Source organism: Xyrauchen texanus, chromosome 6 (genome assembly GCF_025860055.1).
Source record: "Xyrauchen texanus isolate HMW12.3.18 chromosome 6, RBS_HiC_50CHRs, whole genome shotgun sequence".
Classification (NCBI taxonomy): Eukaryota; Metazoa; Chordata; class Actinopteri; order Cypriniformes; family Catostomidae; genus Xyrauchen; species Xyrauchen texanus.
In genome coordinates, this window is record NC_068281.1 from 39,374,554 (window position 1) to 39,393,020 (window position 18,467).

Below are 18,467 nucleotides of genomic sequence, written 5' to 3' on the forward strand. Positions count from 1 at the left end.
ATAATGTCTCAGAAACATGTCGAGCTCACGTGTGATCATGTTGCAACAACCCAGAACATTGTAGCAACCACCAAACAGAACATCCTAGCAACCGCATATCATTGCAATGCCTTGGCAACCACGCACAACATTGTGACACGGGTGTGCATATTCACGTTTTCTTCAGAAATTCTTTTGGCTTTTCTTAGATATATTTACAACATTTGTATTTGCCTGTACATCTTTCCTTAACAATGCACATATCCTCTGCTCAGATCTGACATATAATCGAGTAAACGTTATGAAACGCGCGCGTGTGTGGGCAGGTTTGGGTGGTTTACGAGGACAATATTTGTAGGTTAAAAACTGGTCATTACAAGGGTATTATGCTATAAATGTGGTTTAAGAGGAAATTTCTAGTGTCCCCATAATTCAAATCACTTAAAGACCAACGCTTTTTTGAGGGTTAGGGGATATATAATCTATAGTTCTTACAGTATAAAAATTAGTATTTCAATAGAGTCCTCATACGGATAGCCGCACCAACGTGTGTGTGTGTGTGTTGGGTATATAAATACTGCATCTTGGCTATTCTGACTCTAAAATGACGTACCAAAGCATCAAAACACTGACTGGCAGTTTTATTTTGGACTCTGTAACTTTACATTTCAAAAGAGTGCCTAACTCCACACAGACGTGTAAATTAACCACATGGTGTTCTACAGGTAATCGTCATAAGCATATCTTGACAACCTTAATGACATGACAATGTGTCACACCGTCTTATTAGGGTTAAAGGGCATTATGATGATTCCATTGAACTGTGGTGTGATTTTATACAGAGTCCTGCAACATTAGGACAGAGTTTACTGCATACAAGGGTCATTACTGGTTAAATTACTGTTTCAAAAGTATAGCCAAAAGACGTAAACAATATGTGTCTAAACATGAGTTTTGTGTGATAAAATTGCTGACAAACCATTTCTGTTAATAAGTTCAATGTAATAACTTTGTTGCAATGATGACATAACGTGGTAAACCTTAAAATCCCAGTAAACGACAATATAACCAACTGTACCGCTCAAATAAAACACACGTTTTAACAGAGGAATTAATGTAAGTGCTTATAAAATTATAAGCTTTATATTTCCTGCCTTTTAACCCTCCAAAACTTCCATTGTAAGTGTGTCACTGTAACCTCGATTTTTGCGTTTTTGAAGAAAGGGCCAAGTCAATTTTTGCTTGTGGTAATCAACATTATGCCACAAATGCTGTGGATTGAGCTTAACTTGGAAAAAATCCTAAACTTGGAACATTCCTTTAAATACAGTTTTGTGTGAATTTATGACCTTGGGAAACATTTTTAACGCTTTAAAGAGTTACACAATTGAGTAGGTTGTTGATGACACTTTATTACATTCATTTATCTCAATAACAACAAGAACATGTTTCTGAAATCAATTGCTGACTAAACTAAAGGCGCCAAGTAGATCATGAGGTAGAGGATTTTAAACAGATTGGTGCTACATATGTTTTGAATATTCACAGCTGACAGAGAAGATGAAACGATTGTGAGAAGCAAATTGCATAATTCACGTGCACATCAAATTATCTACAAATGAGACACATTCTAAAGGTTGTCAAGTGGGCATTTGGCTGTCTTCATTACAATCAGTATCATCACACGACCGGATGTATTTTATCACAAACAATCCAGTTAGTTTATACTGGCAATAAAAGTAAACCACATATTTGTTATGCCATTTTTTCTTTTACATCAGTTAATTTCTAATACAGCTTCTATACATAGTTTCAATGAAAGTGTGCAAAGCTTTGGTGACTAATTCAAAGACCTGACTGACAGCTAAGCTTTCCAGATATCCAAATGATTATCATTCCAAGAGGCTTCTTCAATAAATAAAAAAATCCCTCAAAAAAGGGATCCATATTTTTTCTCTCACTTTAAATAAATCACCCAAACAGAAACTAAAGGGTCCTAAACATTGGAAATCCTAGGTAGATCCTTTGTGCCATGGACAGGAAAAATTGCAGGTTATCCATGACACATATGGCTGAAAGTGACTTTTCTGTAAAACTAGCCAGAATCCAAAGTGACAAAAGGTTTGTCAAATATATTAATATCGGCATTTCTTTAAATGTAAACAACGTTTTTTCTTTAAACACCCAAAAAGTCCTAAAACCCACAAGATATCACTGTTGAGAACATTTATCTTCTCAGACATACCATAACAGCAAGCTAGCTAGCCGTTATATTGGTTTCACATTTCCGTTAATGCTCCTCACTGCCTCTTTTGGGGTGGTTTGGAGTCCCAAACAGATTGTGATGTCATCAGGGTTAAATCACTTAAGGCATTCACAGTGTGCAACTCCAAACATTCCCTGCAACTTCAAATAAGGAATGTTTCGCCAAAATATGATGACCACTTGATACCAACTATTGACATAATGACCTATCCTGAATGCAGATCCCACATTTTCAAATCAAACATCCCACATGTCGATGATGGGAATTGTGGTGTTTTGTGGTTAAGATCATCAGGCATATTTAAAAAAAAAAACAGCTTAAAAGACTAAATAGCTTAGTCTACAGTGATTTGCTAGTCTTAGCTGGCCACCAAGCTGGTCATAGTTTAAGGTTTATGAAGGGTTTTGGGCACTTGTGAGATGGTCAGGCAGTTAAATGATGATCAATGTAATGCTCCTAAAAGCACACACCTATAAGCAACATGCTGCTGTGCAAATGCACCTGTACAAACTTATGAAGGTGAGCTTCCAGCTGGAGGAGATTAGAAGTCTTTGGTGGATGGCATCAGGAAATATATGAAATAGGCAATAGAGATGAAAGGAAAAGCAGTAGTCTTTCTTTGTCTTGAGACAAAAAATCCTGAGATAATACATATGTCCAAAAAGGACATATAAGAATGTTTACAATCTTTCAAAATGTCTTAAAATGTTCTTGCATGTGAGGACAAGCAAAAATCATCGACAAATAAAGTTGTAATAAAGGGGAATCACGCAAGGCAATTGGACAACACCTGTATCAGCACAATATCTGTAAATTGGACAATTCTTCTGAGTCTTTGTCCTCAAACATTATCAGAGGTAGTGCTGAGTGGAGGGTGCACGGGAATGAACATTGAGGAGGAATCCTTCCTTTATAGAAAAGCTCTGTTCCAGTACAATCTCAAGTCTTACTCCCGCTTGCTGGACAGTATTTTCTCCATGTAGTGGCCAAACCGCTGAAGGGCAAGAAATGGAGTTATTGGGACGGATGTAGTTGGAGGTGTTCAGATATGACGGCCGGTGAGGAAGTATAGAGGCCGGTCCTCACTGCAGTTGGCCGTCTGAAACTCGTCTCGCAGACGAAACTGCCATTCGTCCTCTAGTTCCAAGCGCACTATAGTTTGACGCAGAGAGCTGCGGTCCTGACAGATCACGCACAATGTAGCGCCTGCAAGATTAAGAAGAAGAAATGGTGAACATACATCCTTGTATAAAACATGCTTACAAAAGTATTCTAACCTGATGAGATGTTGCAAAATGCAGTTCAATGACAAAATCAAAGACAATCAAAGCTGATCAAAACACATCCTTTTTGACACTTTTACCAATCGCTGGATTACACTACATGACTTTAATATCGATTTTAGCCCAGATTTGCAGAGTCAGTGCTCGTTGGAGCTAGTTGGCAGTGTTTCGGCAGTCGGACGTGATAGAGTTCACAGAAAATCGTGTAGTATATGATGGGTATGGGATTCTACCAATTAGCGGACCGGTAGATTGGTTCCATCTGGACCATGAGACATCATGACATGGTTGCCTCATCTCACCGTTTCGACACTTTAGGTTAGGCATATATAGCACTGATCTTTCAGCACTACATCCTTGAATTTTCTTCTCTAGCACCAAACACGCTTCATTTATGCCCTTTTGCAGCTCTGGATGCGCTGCCTCTCTTTCCCTGCACGTGACATGAGGCGCCGCATTGTAGAGCTACAAACGTGGTTATTTTAATGCCAGTAGACCATAGTGGAGAAATACAGTGAGCAGCAATATAGGAGGATACTGGCATCTTTCTCTAAAACACTGCAGAAAACAAAAATGAAGCAAAGTGAAACAATCTTCATGTGTCTGACGTGACTCCAACGGTTCAGCTAAGCAATGTTTGTGACAGGACAATTTATCGTGGATCCAGAGCACCTTTAGACTCTAATCTATTATTTTCCATCTAAAATTAGCTTTAATAATCAACATGTTTCGAGGCTATTGATAATAAACAGGGATTTTTATTTACATTTTGTGAAAATGAATCAGAGTCAGAGATAACATCATCTCTGGGATGGATGGCAAAAAAGACAACCAAAACTTTGAAATTACGAGTTCTCTGTTTATGAAGAAAAACATTTTATACCTAACTATAGCACTGCACTATTTTGATGTACACTGTGTGCTTTTGGTAGATTTCCAATTAAGTAAAATATAAAAATGGTTCATTAAAACTTTCACATTACCTACATTTTCTCTCAGGGGTTACCCCTGATTCCTCATACAGTATCTTTCCTCAGTCACAAGGCCTCCTATGCCTCCATCTTCAGGTATCTGAATGTATACTGTATATATAATTGACCTTATTCACGCTAGCGCCATCTTTGATTTTCACAACGAGGCTGTGAGGGATAGACTTACCATCTCTTCGATGGCTTGAATGGTATAAAGCTCCTAGATCACATCCTATTTTCCACATCTCACGTTATCTTGAGTTCTTTGTATACTGAATGTTCTTGGACAGATATTTTATCAAAGTTTTGTCTGCGGAATGATCCAAAAACACTTTAAACTGCAGTACAGCCCACTGAAGAGACTGCAAGTCTATCCCTCACAGCCTTGTTGTCATTCCCATCACAAATCAAAGATGGCGCTAGTGTCAATAGCTTGACTATTTAAAAATAAATAAATAAATAATAAAAAAAATTATTTACAAAGTACAGTTGCTGCCAAGTTTTTAACTATTTAAAAAAAAAATTGAATTTCTTACATATTGTCATTAGTCAGAATGCCTTCGAAACAAAATATTGTCCGGATCTTTGGTGGGACAGAAATGTCGAGACCGGAACTCTTGGAAATGTAATTGAATACCCCTAATATAATTGGATGATATGAAACATGTTTGATAGTTTTGAGCCAACTATCCACGACAATAGAGGAAATTAGAGGTCTGCATTCCCGCAGAACTAGGGCAGGACCCGATTAGATTCCTTGTGGTGCAGGATAACATTTTCGAGTTGAAGTCGGGAGCAGATGGTTCTTCCATGAGATGTGGATGGGAGCGGGCGGTCAGAGAGTAGCCTGAAAAATCCATTTGCTCTACGTGGAAAACAAATGCGGGTTTGCGGGAATGGGAGCGGTCGGGAAGAAAATCACTGCGGGCAGAGAGCGGATGAACATGGAGTAAAGTTCAGCGGGTTCAGGATAGAAACTTGTGGTAGCGGGATGGAAAAAACAGTCCTGTGCAGAGACCAAGGTTATTATCGTAAACTAAAATGAAAACTAAATGTAAAAAAAAAAAAACATTTTGGTAAACTTAAATAAAAATCAACACAATTAGAAAAACTGAAACTAAACAAAAATAAATTTTCATGGCTCTGAAAAAAATTAAATAAAAATAATCGTAAAAAAAAAGTATTTTTCGTTTTTGTCGTGATAGGTTTTTAAATCTTTAAACCCGCTATCAGCTTAACATGAAGATGCCACTAGGCGGCAATAGCACTAGAAGATGGCCTATTGATCTCATTACATTAGCAAAGACAGATCAGGAGGGAATCACTACAGTACATCATGGAGAGAAGCAAAGCAGGTAGAAAACTAGGGTGACCAGAAGTCGTGTCCCGTCATTTCTCTAAAAAATATAATAATGTCCCAGTTTCAGCTGTTGGGCTCACTGATTTTTTTTACTTCTAAATTAAATATCCTCAATGTCCTTCTTGGTATCGATTGCAGAAAAGGGAAGATATTTTATTGCATTGCAAGATGATTTGACGATACTTTCATTCTATCAATCTGCAGCAATCCGCTCAGAATCTATCTGTTACCATGACAACATCTGACTGAACAAAGCTGATCTATTTCTTTGCAAAACACGTGAAAATGGAATTGTAATGTTTTGCTGTCACTGTAAATGTTCACTTTCCCATGAATACAGTGTTAAATAAGAGATCGCAGATCATATTCATATACAGCTGTGTTTTTTTAAAATAGTACAAATGTGGAACTGTATTTGATCTTTTAAGTTCCAATGATGCAAATTTTTTGAACGATTGGTCTAGCTGACGAGTAATTTCAAGTACTGACTGTGCTGCAGCTCAGGGTCTTGGCAATCTTCTTATAGTCTAGGCCATCTTTATGTAGAGCAACAATTCTTTTTTTCAGATCCTCAGAGTTCTGTGAGATCCCATGAGGTGCCATGTTGAACTTCCAGTGACCAGTACGAGGGAGTGTGAGAGCGATGACACCAAATTTAACACACCTGCTCCCCATTCACACCTGAGACCTTGTAACACTAACGAGTCACATGACACTGGGGAGGGAAAATGGTTAATTGGGCCCAATTTGGACATTTTCACTTAGGGGTGTACTCACTTTTGTTGCCAGCGATTTAGACATTAATGGCTGTGTGTTCAGTTATTTTGAGGGGACAGCAAATGTACACTGTTATACAAGCTGTACACTCACTACTTGACATTGTAGCAAAGTGTCATTTCTTCAGTGTTGTCACATGAAAAGATATAATCAAATATTTACAAAAATGTGAGGGGTGTACTCACTTTTGTGTTATACTGTATATATATTAGGGCTATCGATTTAACGTGTTAATTCAGTGCGATTCATTTTACAAAAAATAACGCGTTAAAAAAATGTATGCAATTAATCACAATGCCCCCGGATTGTAATAAGGAAGATTCCTGAGAGATGTAAGCTTGTAGTCCCACCTGTTTACTCCAGAGGGCAATAAGTGAAATTTCAGCTGTATGAGCAATGGGCAGTTTATACCGTGAAAAAAACACTTTCGAAGGCAGAACAACACAAACATGCGTTTATTTCTATTGCGTTTAAAACAATTGAAGGAGTGCAAATCCGAACTAAGGGATCTCAAGATGTGTTTTTAACTTGACACAGTGACCTAAACATTTTATGTTTATGACGCAACCCACCCGAGATGCTACACAAGCATTGTTTGAAATTGACGGGTTCTTAAATTAGCCCTCATAATAAATCTCGAACTGACTGACAAATTCACGTGTGAAATGGATTGCTGTGAACTGTGAGCCAATGATTGACTTATGTTCAATAATATGGTAGTAAACAATACACTGTATTCTAAAGTCTTATCAATGATTAACTCTTCTGATACAAGAATGTAAAGCATTTTAATTATCTGAATATTTCTTATTTTAAATATTTAAAGATAACTATGTATAATTATTTCAACATTATGAATTATTGTTATACGAGGGGCTTTCTCTGCAAATATTTGTATATGCGATTAAAAAATTAGGACACCATGTAATAAATTTGATAAAACATTTTAATTGATTGACAGCCCTAATATATATATACTGTATTTACACACACATACACACAGTATATACTGTACATATATGAATGTATCACAAACCCCCCCAGGTGTTCCAGTTTGAGTCCCCCCCCACACACACACACACACACACACACACACACACACAGTCAATCAGTGATTTGTTTTACATGTCATATGGAATTGGTATAGAGTTTTGTTTGATGTTCAGAGTCACGACAAGACTTACTTTCTCATGTCAAATACAATAAGAGGACTTTGGCTAAAGTTCCATAAAAAGAAGCATTCTTATGTCGGAATTATTATCAGTAATGAAATTCAGTTGGTCTTAAAATGAAGATTTGTAATATTATAAGTATTAATTACAAACTGTTCATTTGGGTGTCCAGCTATACGACCCACATTGCACAAATGAGCATTCTATATGTATCACTTGATATAAAAACTAAATGCAATGAAAAACTAAAACTAAACTATAACATATTTCAAAACTAACAAACAAAATGAAAACTTCACTAAATTACAGCGAAAAATGAAAAAGTAATAAAAAAATGTAAACTATTATAACCTTGGTGCAGACCTCTAGAGGAAATATTGTAATGGATGATGCACCACAACTCAAATCTAAAGTCAAAGGTCTCACCTTTGAGAAAGTTGAACTTCTTTAGGAGACTTGAAACTACAAATGAGTCACACAGGTAGAGCAGCAGCCCACTGAAGACTACTCCCTGATGATCCACATTCACCGAGTGAGGTCGAGAGCTCACGTAACACACCTCAATCTGTGAGAAAACACAGTTCATAAAACACAACCTGTTAACAATTACAAGAGACTATAAACGGCATCTTCAGTCAATAAATTCATCGAAATTACATCAAATTACATAACTGAAACAATTTTAACCACAGAGAAAATACAATGATAAATGTCTATGACCGATTACTGTGTCCGAAATTATTTTTATTGTTTCATAATGTATAATAATGTAAGAACAAAGTATCATCCTGTGCTTTATGACAATGCATGCAGTGTGAAAAGCTGAATTTTGTGTTACCTCTGGGCCGAGGTTGAGGTAGCTGTCGATGGACAGCACTAGGTTTGCGCCGTTACAGAGTGCCAGAGGAAAAAGCCAATGACTGCAGCTCTGCAGAAACTTCTCCAGCAAGAACTGAGCTGGTGCAGAAAGCAGGGTGTGTTCACTGTCTGGAGCACAGACGTACTGAGATGCACTGATGTGCACGGGGGTCTCAATCCTCTATGGAAAAAGAAAAAGAGAGGTTGTTTTTAAACTCTGCTGGGTTGCTTCTATGCTTCTGGGCTGTATGCATCTTATGCACTGGATTATATCGTGTTACAGAAAAGAGCTTCATTGGAGTTTTTCAATGGGGTAGCCAGGCAGGGGCAATCGATCCATCTGTGGTGGCAAAGAAATGTTGGGGGGGGGGGGGGGTTGATTGGATATAATGACACCAGGGACAGAGAGGTGTGGCGACCTTGGTGTGTGTGCACATGTTAAGTTTGTACAGAGATGATTTCAACTCTTAAGAACTAAATTGTGCCAAATAATTGCCAAAAAAATGACTAAAACAGCAAATGCGAGTGATGTGGACAATGGGGTGGCTAGGCTTCGGTCCATGGTGGCCACAGCCGCCCCTAGTCACCCCTAGCTCCGCCACTGGAATATACTTATGGAGAAGGCAGTTTGTAAAATGCCAGTATGCTATTTCATATTCAGAGCATTATTTCTTTGGGGCCTGCAAACTGTACATCTGTATATTCATAAACAGTTGACCTTTGAAGGGCCCAATCTGTGTTTATTTCTAAATCTATATTTAATTAAAGCACTTGTACATGTGCAGGCAAACAGTGAATGTAAAATAAAAGTTATTTGTGGGAGCATTATCTTCAAATGTGCTGATTCGAATGACTAGTGTAGTAGTGCCTACTAGTGGATATATAATGCAATTGCAGTTAGCATTAACTCAAAGCTAATAAGCTAACTAGAGTTTTGATGGTCGTTTGGATGTAATATAAACAGGTTTGAAGTCTATGAAGTGACTCTGTGTTCTAAATGGTCATTATAGAGCTCACCATGAGTTTGGGTTTTATTAGGAAGTCTTTGTGTCCTCCAATGGGAATGTGTTTCTTCATGACGCTAAAGTGATTGAAACGACACAGCAGAAGACCACTGCTGTTTGCCCTCAGGTTAAAGTCCACTTCCTCACAAGTGAACCTAGAAAAATACACAAACAATTACATTCAGATTGAAATATTTTACTTGTCGCTATCATTTTCAACATATATCACCTTGAAATTGTCCTTAGATAAAGAAATACTCATACTACCACCAGCCAAAACTTGACTGGATTTGTTTCTCGTGATCCTAAAAAAAACTGGCTTGAATGATTAGAATGAGTTTTGAGTCTGTAGCTATATGAATTTCTTTATCAAATTTAAATTGTATTTATCTTTTAATTAGATGTGTTAAAGCTAAAATATTGTATCATTTTGTAAAAAAAAAATATAGATATTTTTCATCCTTCCATTTGTGCTATTTTATAATTGTGATGACTTTACAATTATGCTAAAATGTTGAAAACAGTAGTAATAAAGAATGAGTAGTTGTGTCCAAACTTTGGTCTGGTAGTGTATACAGGGCCAAATATAGGTTGTAATATTTGGTGGGGCACTTGTATGCTTGAGGGGGACAACGTTGATCATTTTGCCATCAGTCCGGGGGCGGAGCATCTCCTGTCAGTCAGGGTGGGGTCATCAGATGTTTCTTGGTGGACTTGAGGAAATTAAAGGAGGGCAATTCCCACCCCTTATACTGGGCCACGAGTGTACAGTATATTTAGTATATTTACTGCCGTGCTGAAACATTATGCCCTTTATTCCCCATCTGAATGAAAACAGACGCATAAGCAGCACTGATTCTCACCGGTTGATGTCATACTGGACGTTCTGTGTGAGGTCAACGTTCAGTATGATGAGGTCATGGAGGTGACAGCGAGAGAAAGGAGCCGAAGAAGCTTGAGAAGACAAACTACTACTCCATTTCCGGAGGCCACACATGGCATAAAGAGAGATCTTCGGAGTGGCCTCCATGTGCTGCAAGACACTCTTCAGTGACACATTTGTCACCTCACTGAGACAAAGATGGAGAGACATGGACATTAGACAATGACGACGTTCCAATTAAGCAATCTCTTGCCAAAAAGTCCTAAAGGAATGCTAATGGATTCTCCCTGCTGAAAAGACCAGGCATTTTTGGAATTTTTTGGACACTTTCAGAATGGAAACGTTCTATAGTGTTGGACACTTTGGAAAACTTTGATATAAGGAAAATTAAAACTGGCCTTAGAGGATTCTTGTTTGATCCCATTAGAATATAAAATTCCATTAGCATTCCTTTAGTATTTATTTTTTTGCTACCTGTTGTCCTCGGGTCCAGGCTGATGGGTGTTCCAAAGAACACATGAGTCATCCATCATAACGATGAAGGGCCAGACATCCTGTTGTCTAATGCCCTGCTCCTCCTGTCTGTTCCTCTCCAGCTCCAGATTGTGGTAAGACAACTCTTTGATCATGAACCGAGCTGCTCCTGAAATGCCATGAAAACAACCAATCACAAAAAGAATGTTCTCACCAGTGATGGGTAAGATAATACAAAAAATGAGTATTTACTCTAAAATCTTAATGAGAAAATGTACAGCTTAATTCATTGAAAGATTAATCACATTACTTATAACTTTAGTTTACTTTTAAGTTACTTTCAATAACACTTTCCGCTCAACAAATACAAATGAATGTCTATATTCCTCCTTGTTTATTGTTGTCCACATTTCTCCCTTACAATGTCCTGTAAGGGGTACAAGCCCTTTAAATATCTAAGAAACGCAATTAGATGTATATATGAACGTAATTCGTGTTTTAAATGTTTTTGTTTTTACAAAAAGAATATTATTTTAGAAATGTGTGTAATCCTACTAAGGTACTTATAAGCAATTAAATTAATTGGAAGTCAGTAATTGTAATCTGATTACACAAATTTAAAAAGTAATGCATTGAACTACTTTTTTTACTTAAAGGGACAGTACACCAAAAAATTACAATTCTCGCATCATTTACTGACTCTCATGCCATTCCAGATGTGTATGACTTTCCTTCTTCTGCAAAACACAAGTTAATATTTATAAAAGAATATTTCAGCTCTGTTGGTCCATACAATGCAAGTGAATGGTAACCAGAACCTTGAAGCCCCAAAAGGCAGCATAAAAGTAATCCATTAGTCTCCAGTGGTTTAATCCATGTCTTCTGAAGCGATATGATAGGTGTGGGTGAGAAACAGATCAATATCCACCTTTGACCAGCCCCAACCAGTAGGAGGCTGTTAAAGTGAAAGTCACTTCAACACCAGAATGTAGAAGTGAAAGATAAAGTGTAGATTTATGCTGCGTTCACACCGGACGCGAATAGCGCGTCAAATTCGCGCCTACCGCGTCTAGTTATACGCTTGACCACTTTGAATCCATTCGCGCGTCAAGAGCGAAATTGACGCGTGTAAAAAACAAAAGTTTGAAGCGAAATTCACGGCGTGGCGCAGCGTCGAGGCGAAATCCGATGAAACTCCGAGGCGAAACCCGTTGACGGCCATCTTTTTACAAGATGGCTGATGTTGATCGAGCATTGCGTGGAGAGAGTCACCGCTCTGTATTTGCTCTGGAGAGCAGAACAGCGGCGTATGGGTCGTCGTCGCCGTACTTGGGTCCACCAGCGAGGGCGCGGGACATGCTGGAGAGGAGCCACTGCCAGGTCTGGGTCGGGTTGCGGCCAACAACTCCTCCAGAGAGGCACTCCGGGTGAGGGATGTCTTCATGGCACACTTCTCGGCGGAGGGAGCAGTACCATGGCAGCCGACGGAGTAGCGTTTGAAGTCCTCCTCATGACTTCCCCACAATGGCTCTTTTAAGAGCCACCCACAAACCTATAAAGAGCTAAACTATCTAAAAATAGTCCATTATTATTATATTTTGTATTTTTTTTCCCAGGTTGTCAGCCCCAGTTCCAGGATGTCAGGTCCATAACATGCACATTTATTAAGTTGAGACTTTTTAAAAATGTCAGGTTTTCCATGGTAGTATATCAGGTTAAATTATTGTTTTGATGATAAATGGAGACAGCCTCCAAAAGTAATTAACCTGTCCTGTGTTTTTTTCCTTATTCAACACTGTCCAGACATTACAATAATAATGAAAGATTCCGAGCGGGAGTTTACGTCACTTTACCTCCTGAGTGACAGCAGGCAGCTAGGCTCCTGATTGGTTAACGCGGCGCGAATTGACGGCAAAGTTCAGATTTTTCAACTCGGGCAGCAGACGCGAATTCGCGCATTCGCACGAACTTGACGCGCGAATGAGGCGTATTCGCATCTACCGCACCGCGCCGCGCTCTACGCCTCATTCGCGCCGCAGGAATTGTTTACGCGCGTAACGCGTCTTTGCATTGACTTAACATTGAAATCACTCGCGCCTGACGTGCTATTCGCGTCCGGTGTGAATGCAGCATTACAGTTAAAAAAAGGACTTAAATATTGATCTGTTTCTCAACCACACCTATCATTTAATTTCAGAAGACATGGATTAAACCACTGGAGTGATATGGATTCCTGTTATGATGCCTTTTGGGCCTTCAAGGTTCTGGTCACCATTCACTTGCATTGTATAGACCATCTGTGATGCATCAGGGTGAGTAAATGGTGGTGGCGTAGTGGCTAAAGCACAGGTCTGTTAATCAGCAAGGTCGCTGGTTCGAACCCCACGGCCACCACCATTGTGTCCTTGAGCAAGGCACTTAACTCCAGGTTGCTCCGGGGGGATTGTCCCTGTAATAAGTGCACTGTAAGTCGCTTTGGATAAAAGCGTCTGCCAAATGCGTAAATGTAAATGTAATTAACCTGTAATCGGATTACATCAAACACTAGCCATCAACAGCGAATAAATAAATAAAGCAAGCAAGCAATGTAAATCATGCTTTCCTAGATAGATCCCTTTTCATAAGCAATAAAATACCTTTTATAACTCTGGTCAATACTCACCCACTCCTGAATTGTTGAACATTGCGGGCAACACCAGCAGAATGTGGTTGGGCCAGTATTTCCTGTAGAGGGGCATTTCATACTGCTTGACCACTAAGATGTGCAGGTGTTCAGCTCCCTCCACGGCATGATAGATGTTGAGAAGGCCGTGCTCCTGTCGACCCGTGGTGGGGGTGAAAATCGGACTTTTCAGCATGCCAGAATCCTGAGCAAAGGAAAAGTGATACAAAATCAAGTCACTTTTTGACTACTAAAGCCGTCCTTCTAAAAGACAAACAGAGAAACAGGTCGACTCAGCAACCACAAGACCTTTTCCATTGTTCAGGGGTCCAGGTGCTCCTTTCATCGGAATATACAGAATACAATTTAAATGTATCCTTTGAGAAGTCTCTGACTATGCATGTCTTTAAGTCTCATCTTGTGCCCATCATTCCACTTTGATGCCGCGATATGTTCAAGGCATAAGCTGCTTTTTAGTCATTATAGTTACCGGTAATTATTTCACAGCTCTCTGAAATACTCAAATCGATTGGTCAATGGCACCATCAAGCAGTCTGATTTTTGCTCATCTGATACCCGCTCATCCGGGTATCTGAGCCATCTTTACTAGCTTTCCGCTCACTGTGCGATCTCTTCAAGAGAGATAATAAAATAATTTCAACTCAAATCAATATTTCATGTGCATTTATTTATTTATTTGGCAAGTAATCTGGTAATAAGCGGGATAACGAGGAGTGAGACAACATTTTCACAAAATAAACCCCTTCCGTGTGATACAAGATCCCTCCCCTTTGCATCGGGGTTCTGATCACCCTTTCTGGGTTTATTTTGCTATAACAACCGGCTGACTGTACATTATACCTTACTTATTATAGATGTATTTAAGCATAAACAATATTTTCTTATTAATATTAAGAGATTGGTTTCCATTGTTTTTATATAGCAACCAAAAATTACTTGTCCTAGTTTTCTTATAATTGCACCTGCAATTTAGCCATGAATTATTTGGCTTTTTAAAAATATTTTTAAAAATACTAACTGTTAGACCTCTTTCATAGGTGACGTTTACTGTTAACTGGCAATCAACTATATATGTTTCACCTTTGCAACTGCTTTTACAATTTTGATTTCGTTCTTAACAGGCTTTTTTCCCTTCGTTCTTGTTATTTTGTCCCTCAATAAAAAGTCCAGTAAATGGATGGGCCACTCACCTGGTCAGAGAGCAGAGGGAGAAGCATGCTCTCCAGATGACTTCCCTGCTGACTGAAGACAAAGTGATGCTCTTTGGTTTTGGGAATGATAAAGTTCAGCTGGACTTCTTCTCCCAGCATGGACGAGCTGAACGTGAAGGCGTGGAATGTGCAATCAGAAAGCTTCAAGCAGAAACACAAAAACAATATAACTTTTCATACTTCCATAAATCATTTATGATTGCATTATTTTCATTACATAAGTTGCAAGCATTGAAATTGGGGAATTTAAAAAGACATAGAACCATGTTAAATTTCCAAAAAGTATATATATATATATATATATATATCTCACAAAAGTGAGTGCACCCCTCACCAAAAATGTGAATGTAAATACTTGATTATACCTTTTCATGTGACAACACTGAAGAAATGACACTTTGCTACAATGTCAAGTAGTGAGTGTACAGCTTGTATAACAGTGCAAATTTGCTGTCCCCTCAAAATAACTCAACTCACAACCATTAATGTCTAAACCGCTGGCAACAAAAGTGAGTACACCCTAAGTGAAAATGTCCAAATTGGGCCCAATTAGCCATTTTCCCTATATCCAGAGGTTGTCTTTGGGAAATAGACGTATGAGTGCTGCCAGCATTGCTGCAGAGGTTGAAGGGGTGGGGGGTCAGCCTGTCAGTGCTCAGACCATACGCCGCACACTGCATCAAATTGGTCTGCATGGCTGTCTTCCCAGAAGGAAGCCTCTTCTAAAGATGATGCACAAGAAAGCCTGCAAACAGTTTGCTGAAGACAAGCAGACAAAGGACATGGATTACTGGAACCATGTCCTGTGGTCTGATGAGACCAAGATAAACCTATTTGGTTCAGATGGTGTCAAGCGTGTGTGGCGGAAACCAGTCAAGCATGGTGGTGGGAGTGTCATGGCACTGGGGAGCTACAGTTCATTGAGGGAATCATGAATGCCAACATGTACTGTGACATACTGAAGCAGAGCATGATCCCCTCCCTTCGGAGACTGGGCCGCAGGGCAGTATTCCAGCATGATAATGACTCCAAACACACCTCCAAGACAACCACTGCCTTGCTGAAGCATGGCCAAGCATGTCTCCAGACCTAAACCCTATTGAGCATCTGTGGGGCATCCTCAAATGGAAGGTGGAGGAGCACAAGGGTCTCTAACATCCACCAGCTCCGTGATGTCATCATGGAGGAGTGGAAGAGGACTCCAGTGAAAACATGTGAAGCTCTGGTGAACTCCATGCCCAAGAGGGCTAAAGCAGTGCTGGAAAATGATGGTGGCCACACAAAATATTGACACTTTGGGCCCAATTTGGACATTTTCACTTAGGGGTGTACTCACTTCTGTTGCCAGCGGATTAGACATTAATGGATGTGTGTTGAGTTATTTTGAGGGGACAGCAAATTTACGCTGTTATACAAGCTGTACACTCACTACATTGCAGGAAAGTGTCATTTCTTCAGTGTTGTCACATGAAAAGATATAATCAAGTATTTACAAAAATGTGAGGGGTGAACTCACTTTTGTGAGATACTATATATATATATATATATATATATATATATATATATATATATATATATATATAATATAATATGATTTTATTTATAAACGGTGATACATTCACACGTTCTCACCTGAGTGGCAGGTGCCACCTCACTGTAGTGGTGACACTGCTCACAGTGGTGAAATGCATTGTGTGCCGCAAACATGCTGAGTCTGACAGACACTGTGTTTCTCTTGGGTTGTTCTCCTGCCTCTGGTCTCTCTATTTTCACTCCTGTGTTACAGGTGTAGATGCAAAACAACAAATAATCATAGTAACAAAACATCTACACCCAAGTTGAAGATTTATCCTTTTTTTTTCAACACTAATTTTCATTTACAAATAGGATTTTGCTCAAATATTCAGGTTTTGATACAGGAGGAACAGTTTACCATTTAGTGTATTTGGCACCCTATCTGTATGCACTGAACTTGCATGTCTAAACTTGTGGTCATGGGGGTAAAGGTCAAATCGCAGTTTATGGATGTCCTCCACGTCAGGCCACTGTGGCCCACTGGCAGGCGGGACCTTTGATTTGTCTGGCACGTCTAAAAAATAATATTTAAAATCATTACTAAAATGTTATGGGAGAAAGACAATTAGATACTGTAATAATATATTTCTTCTCAAAGAAAGAAAGAACTGAAAACATTTCAACTGTTTTACAAGCAGAACAGAGCTGTATTCAGTACAATAGTGTGCCTAAAGAGAAGAAATACAAAGCAGCTAGCTCACCCTCCTCCAGCTCTTCTTCGTCATACACATCTACTTCCAGAAGGCGAATCAACATGCGGAACAGAATCCGTAGAAATTGCAGGTACGCGCCTGTTTTTCCCACCTATAACAGAGCAAAGATGAAGGATAAGAAGCTGAATGCTCAAATCAGAACAAGAATGGGTGAAATCTACAGCACCTTTTTTGAATGTACACAAGCGCAAATGAGATTTGAGAGCTGTGAAGATATTTACTTAAAAAATTCTTGTAGGTTCCATACACAAAGCTATTGTATGACATGAGAAGACTTGGAATATGAGGTACAAGTTGTATGGACTAATTTCGTGGTGCTTTTTGTCCTTTTGGAAGCTTGAAATACCCTGGTCATTATATATTTTAATTGTAAAACAAGAGCAGCAAAGACGTTCTGCATAACTTATGACAGAATTTCATTTTTGGTTCAACAATCCCTTCAAAGTTTTGTGTTTGTCACTATTGCTCACCTGTGGTGGTCCACTCAACAGTAGTCTTCTGGGATGTGGCACGGCCGGCCCTTCGTAATCGGCATGGTGCTGCCTGGCTGTGGTCCACTGCCGATAGTACAGAGACTGCTCTGCTCCTCCGAGGCCATGGGGAACAGGCGATCTGAGTGGACTGCTCCAGGCCACATCAGCGTGGGGCAGCAGGGATGCTGAGCAGGGCTGACCCAGAGACTCAGGGGCCAGCAGGGTGTACGCTGCCCGGGACAGCACCGCCGTCCTGGGGAAGACCTGTGTCCTGTTCCCTTCTCGCAGAGCCTGCGTGGACTGACTCGGTCTCTGAGCTACCGGAGACGAAGAGGAGGATGAGGTGGAGGAGGAGGTAGAGGTAGAGGTGAAAGAGGCAGTGGCAGACGAGGAGGGTGCTTGGTAGTCACACTCTTGTTTGAAGTGATTGGGACAGTCCATTAAAGCTCTGTTGCTACTGGCAGCATCACCATGGGAGGAGGGTTTGTCAAGTATGCTTGATGAACTGACACCGTTTTCAGTGGTAGAACCTGAAAGAGAAAGACAAACAGAGTAGACAGAGGGAGAAGAAAAAGTTAATGCCCATCGAATAGGCATTAGAAGAAACATGATAATAAAACCCATTCATTTATTTTAAGTTAATCAACAGTATTTTTTGGCAGATGTTGTTGTTTGGATGCACAGATATCTTTACTGGGAAACAAGACAAAAATGCTGATTATAAAAATTAATATACATTTTAGTGCTGTGCGAATCCTTTAAATTGCGTTATCTTCCTGAATACT

General features: G+C 39.4%; 1 protein-coding gene across 1 annotated transcript in view; it reads right to left on the minus strand.

Annotated features, from left to right (window-relative positions):
* Positions 1-1,379: 1,379 nt before the first annotated feature.
* LOC127645227 (GREB1-like protein) overlaps positions 1,380-18,467 on the minus strand; it is a 72,610-nt gene continuing 55,522 nt past the window's right edge. The window contains 12 exon segments of the mRNA XM_052128774.1: positions 1,380-3,451; positions 8,235-8,373; positions 8,647-8,847; positions 9,684-9,825; positions 10,534-10,740; positions 11,028-11,196; positions 13,690-13,894; positions 14,901-15,062; positions 16,554-16,696; positions 16,855-17,010; positions 17,198-17,300; positions 17,680-18,212. Coding sequence (XP_051984734.1) covers positions 3,288-3,451; positions 8,235-8,373; positions 8,647-8,847; positions 9,684-9,825; positions 10,534-10,740; positions 11,028-11,196; positions 13,690-13,894; positions 14,901-15,062; positions 16,554-16,696; positions 16,855-17,010; positions 17,198-17,300; positions 17,680-18,212 — 2,324 coding nt within the window. The 3' untranslated portion in view covers positions 1,380-3,287.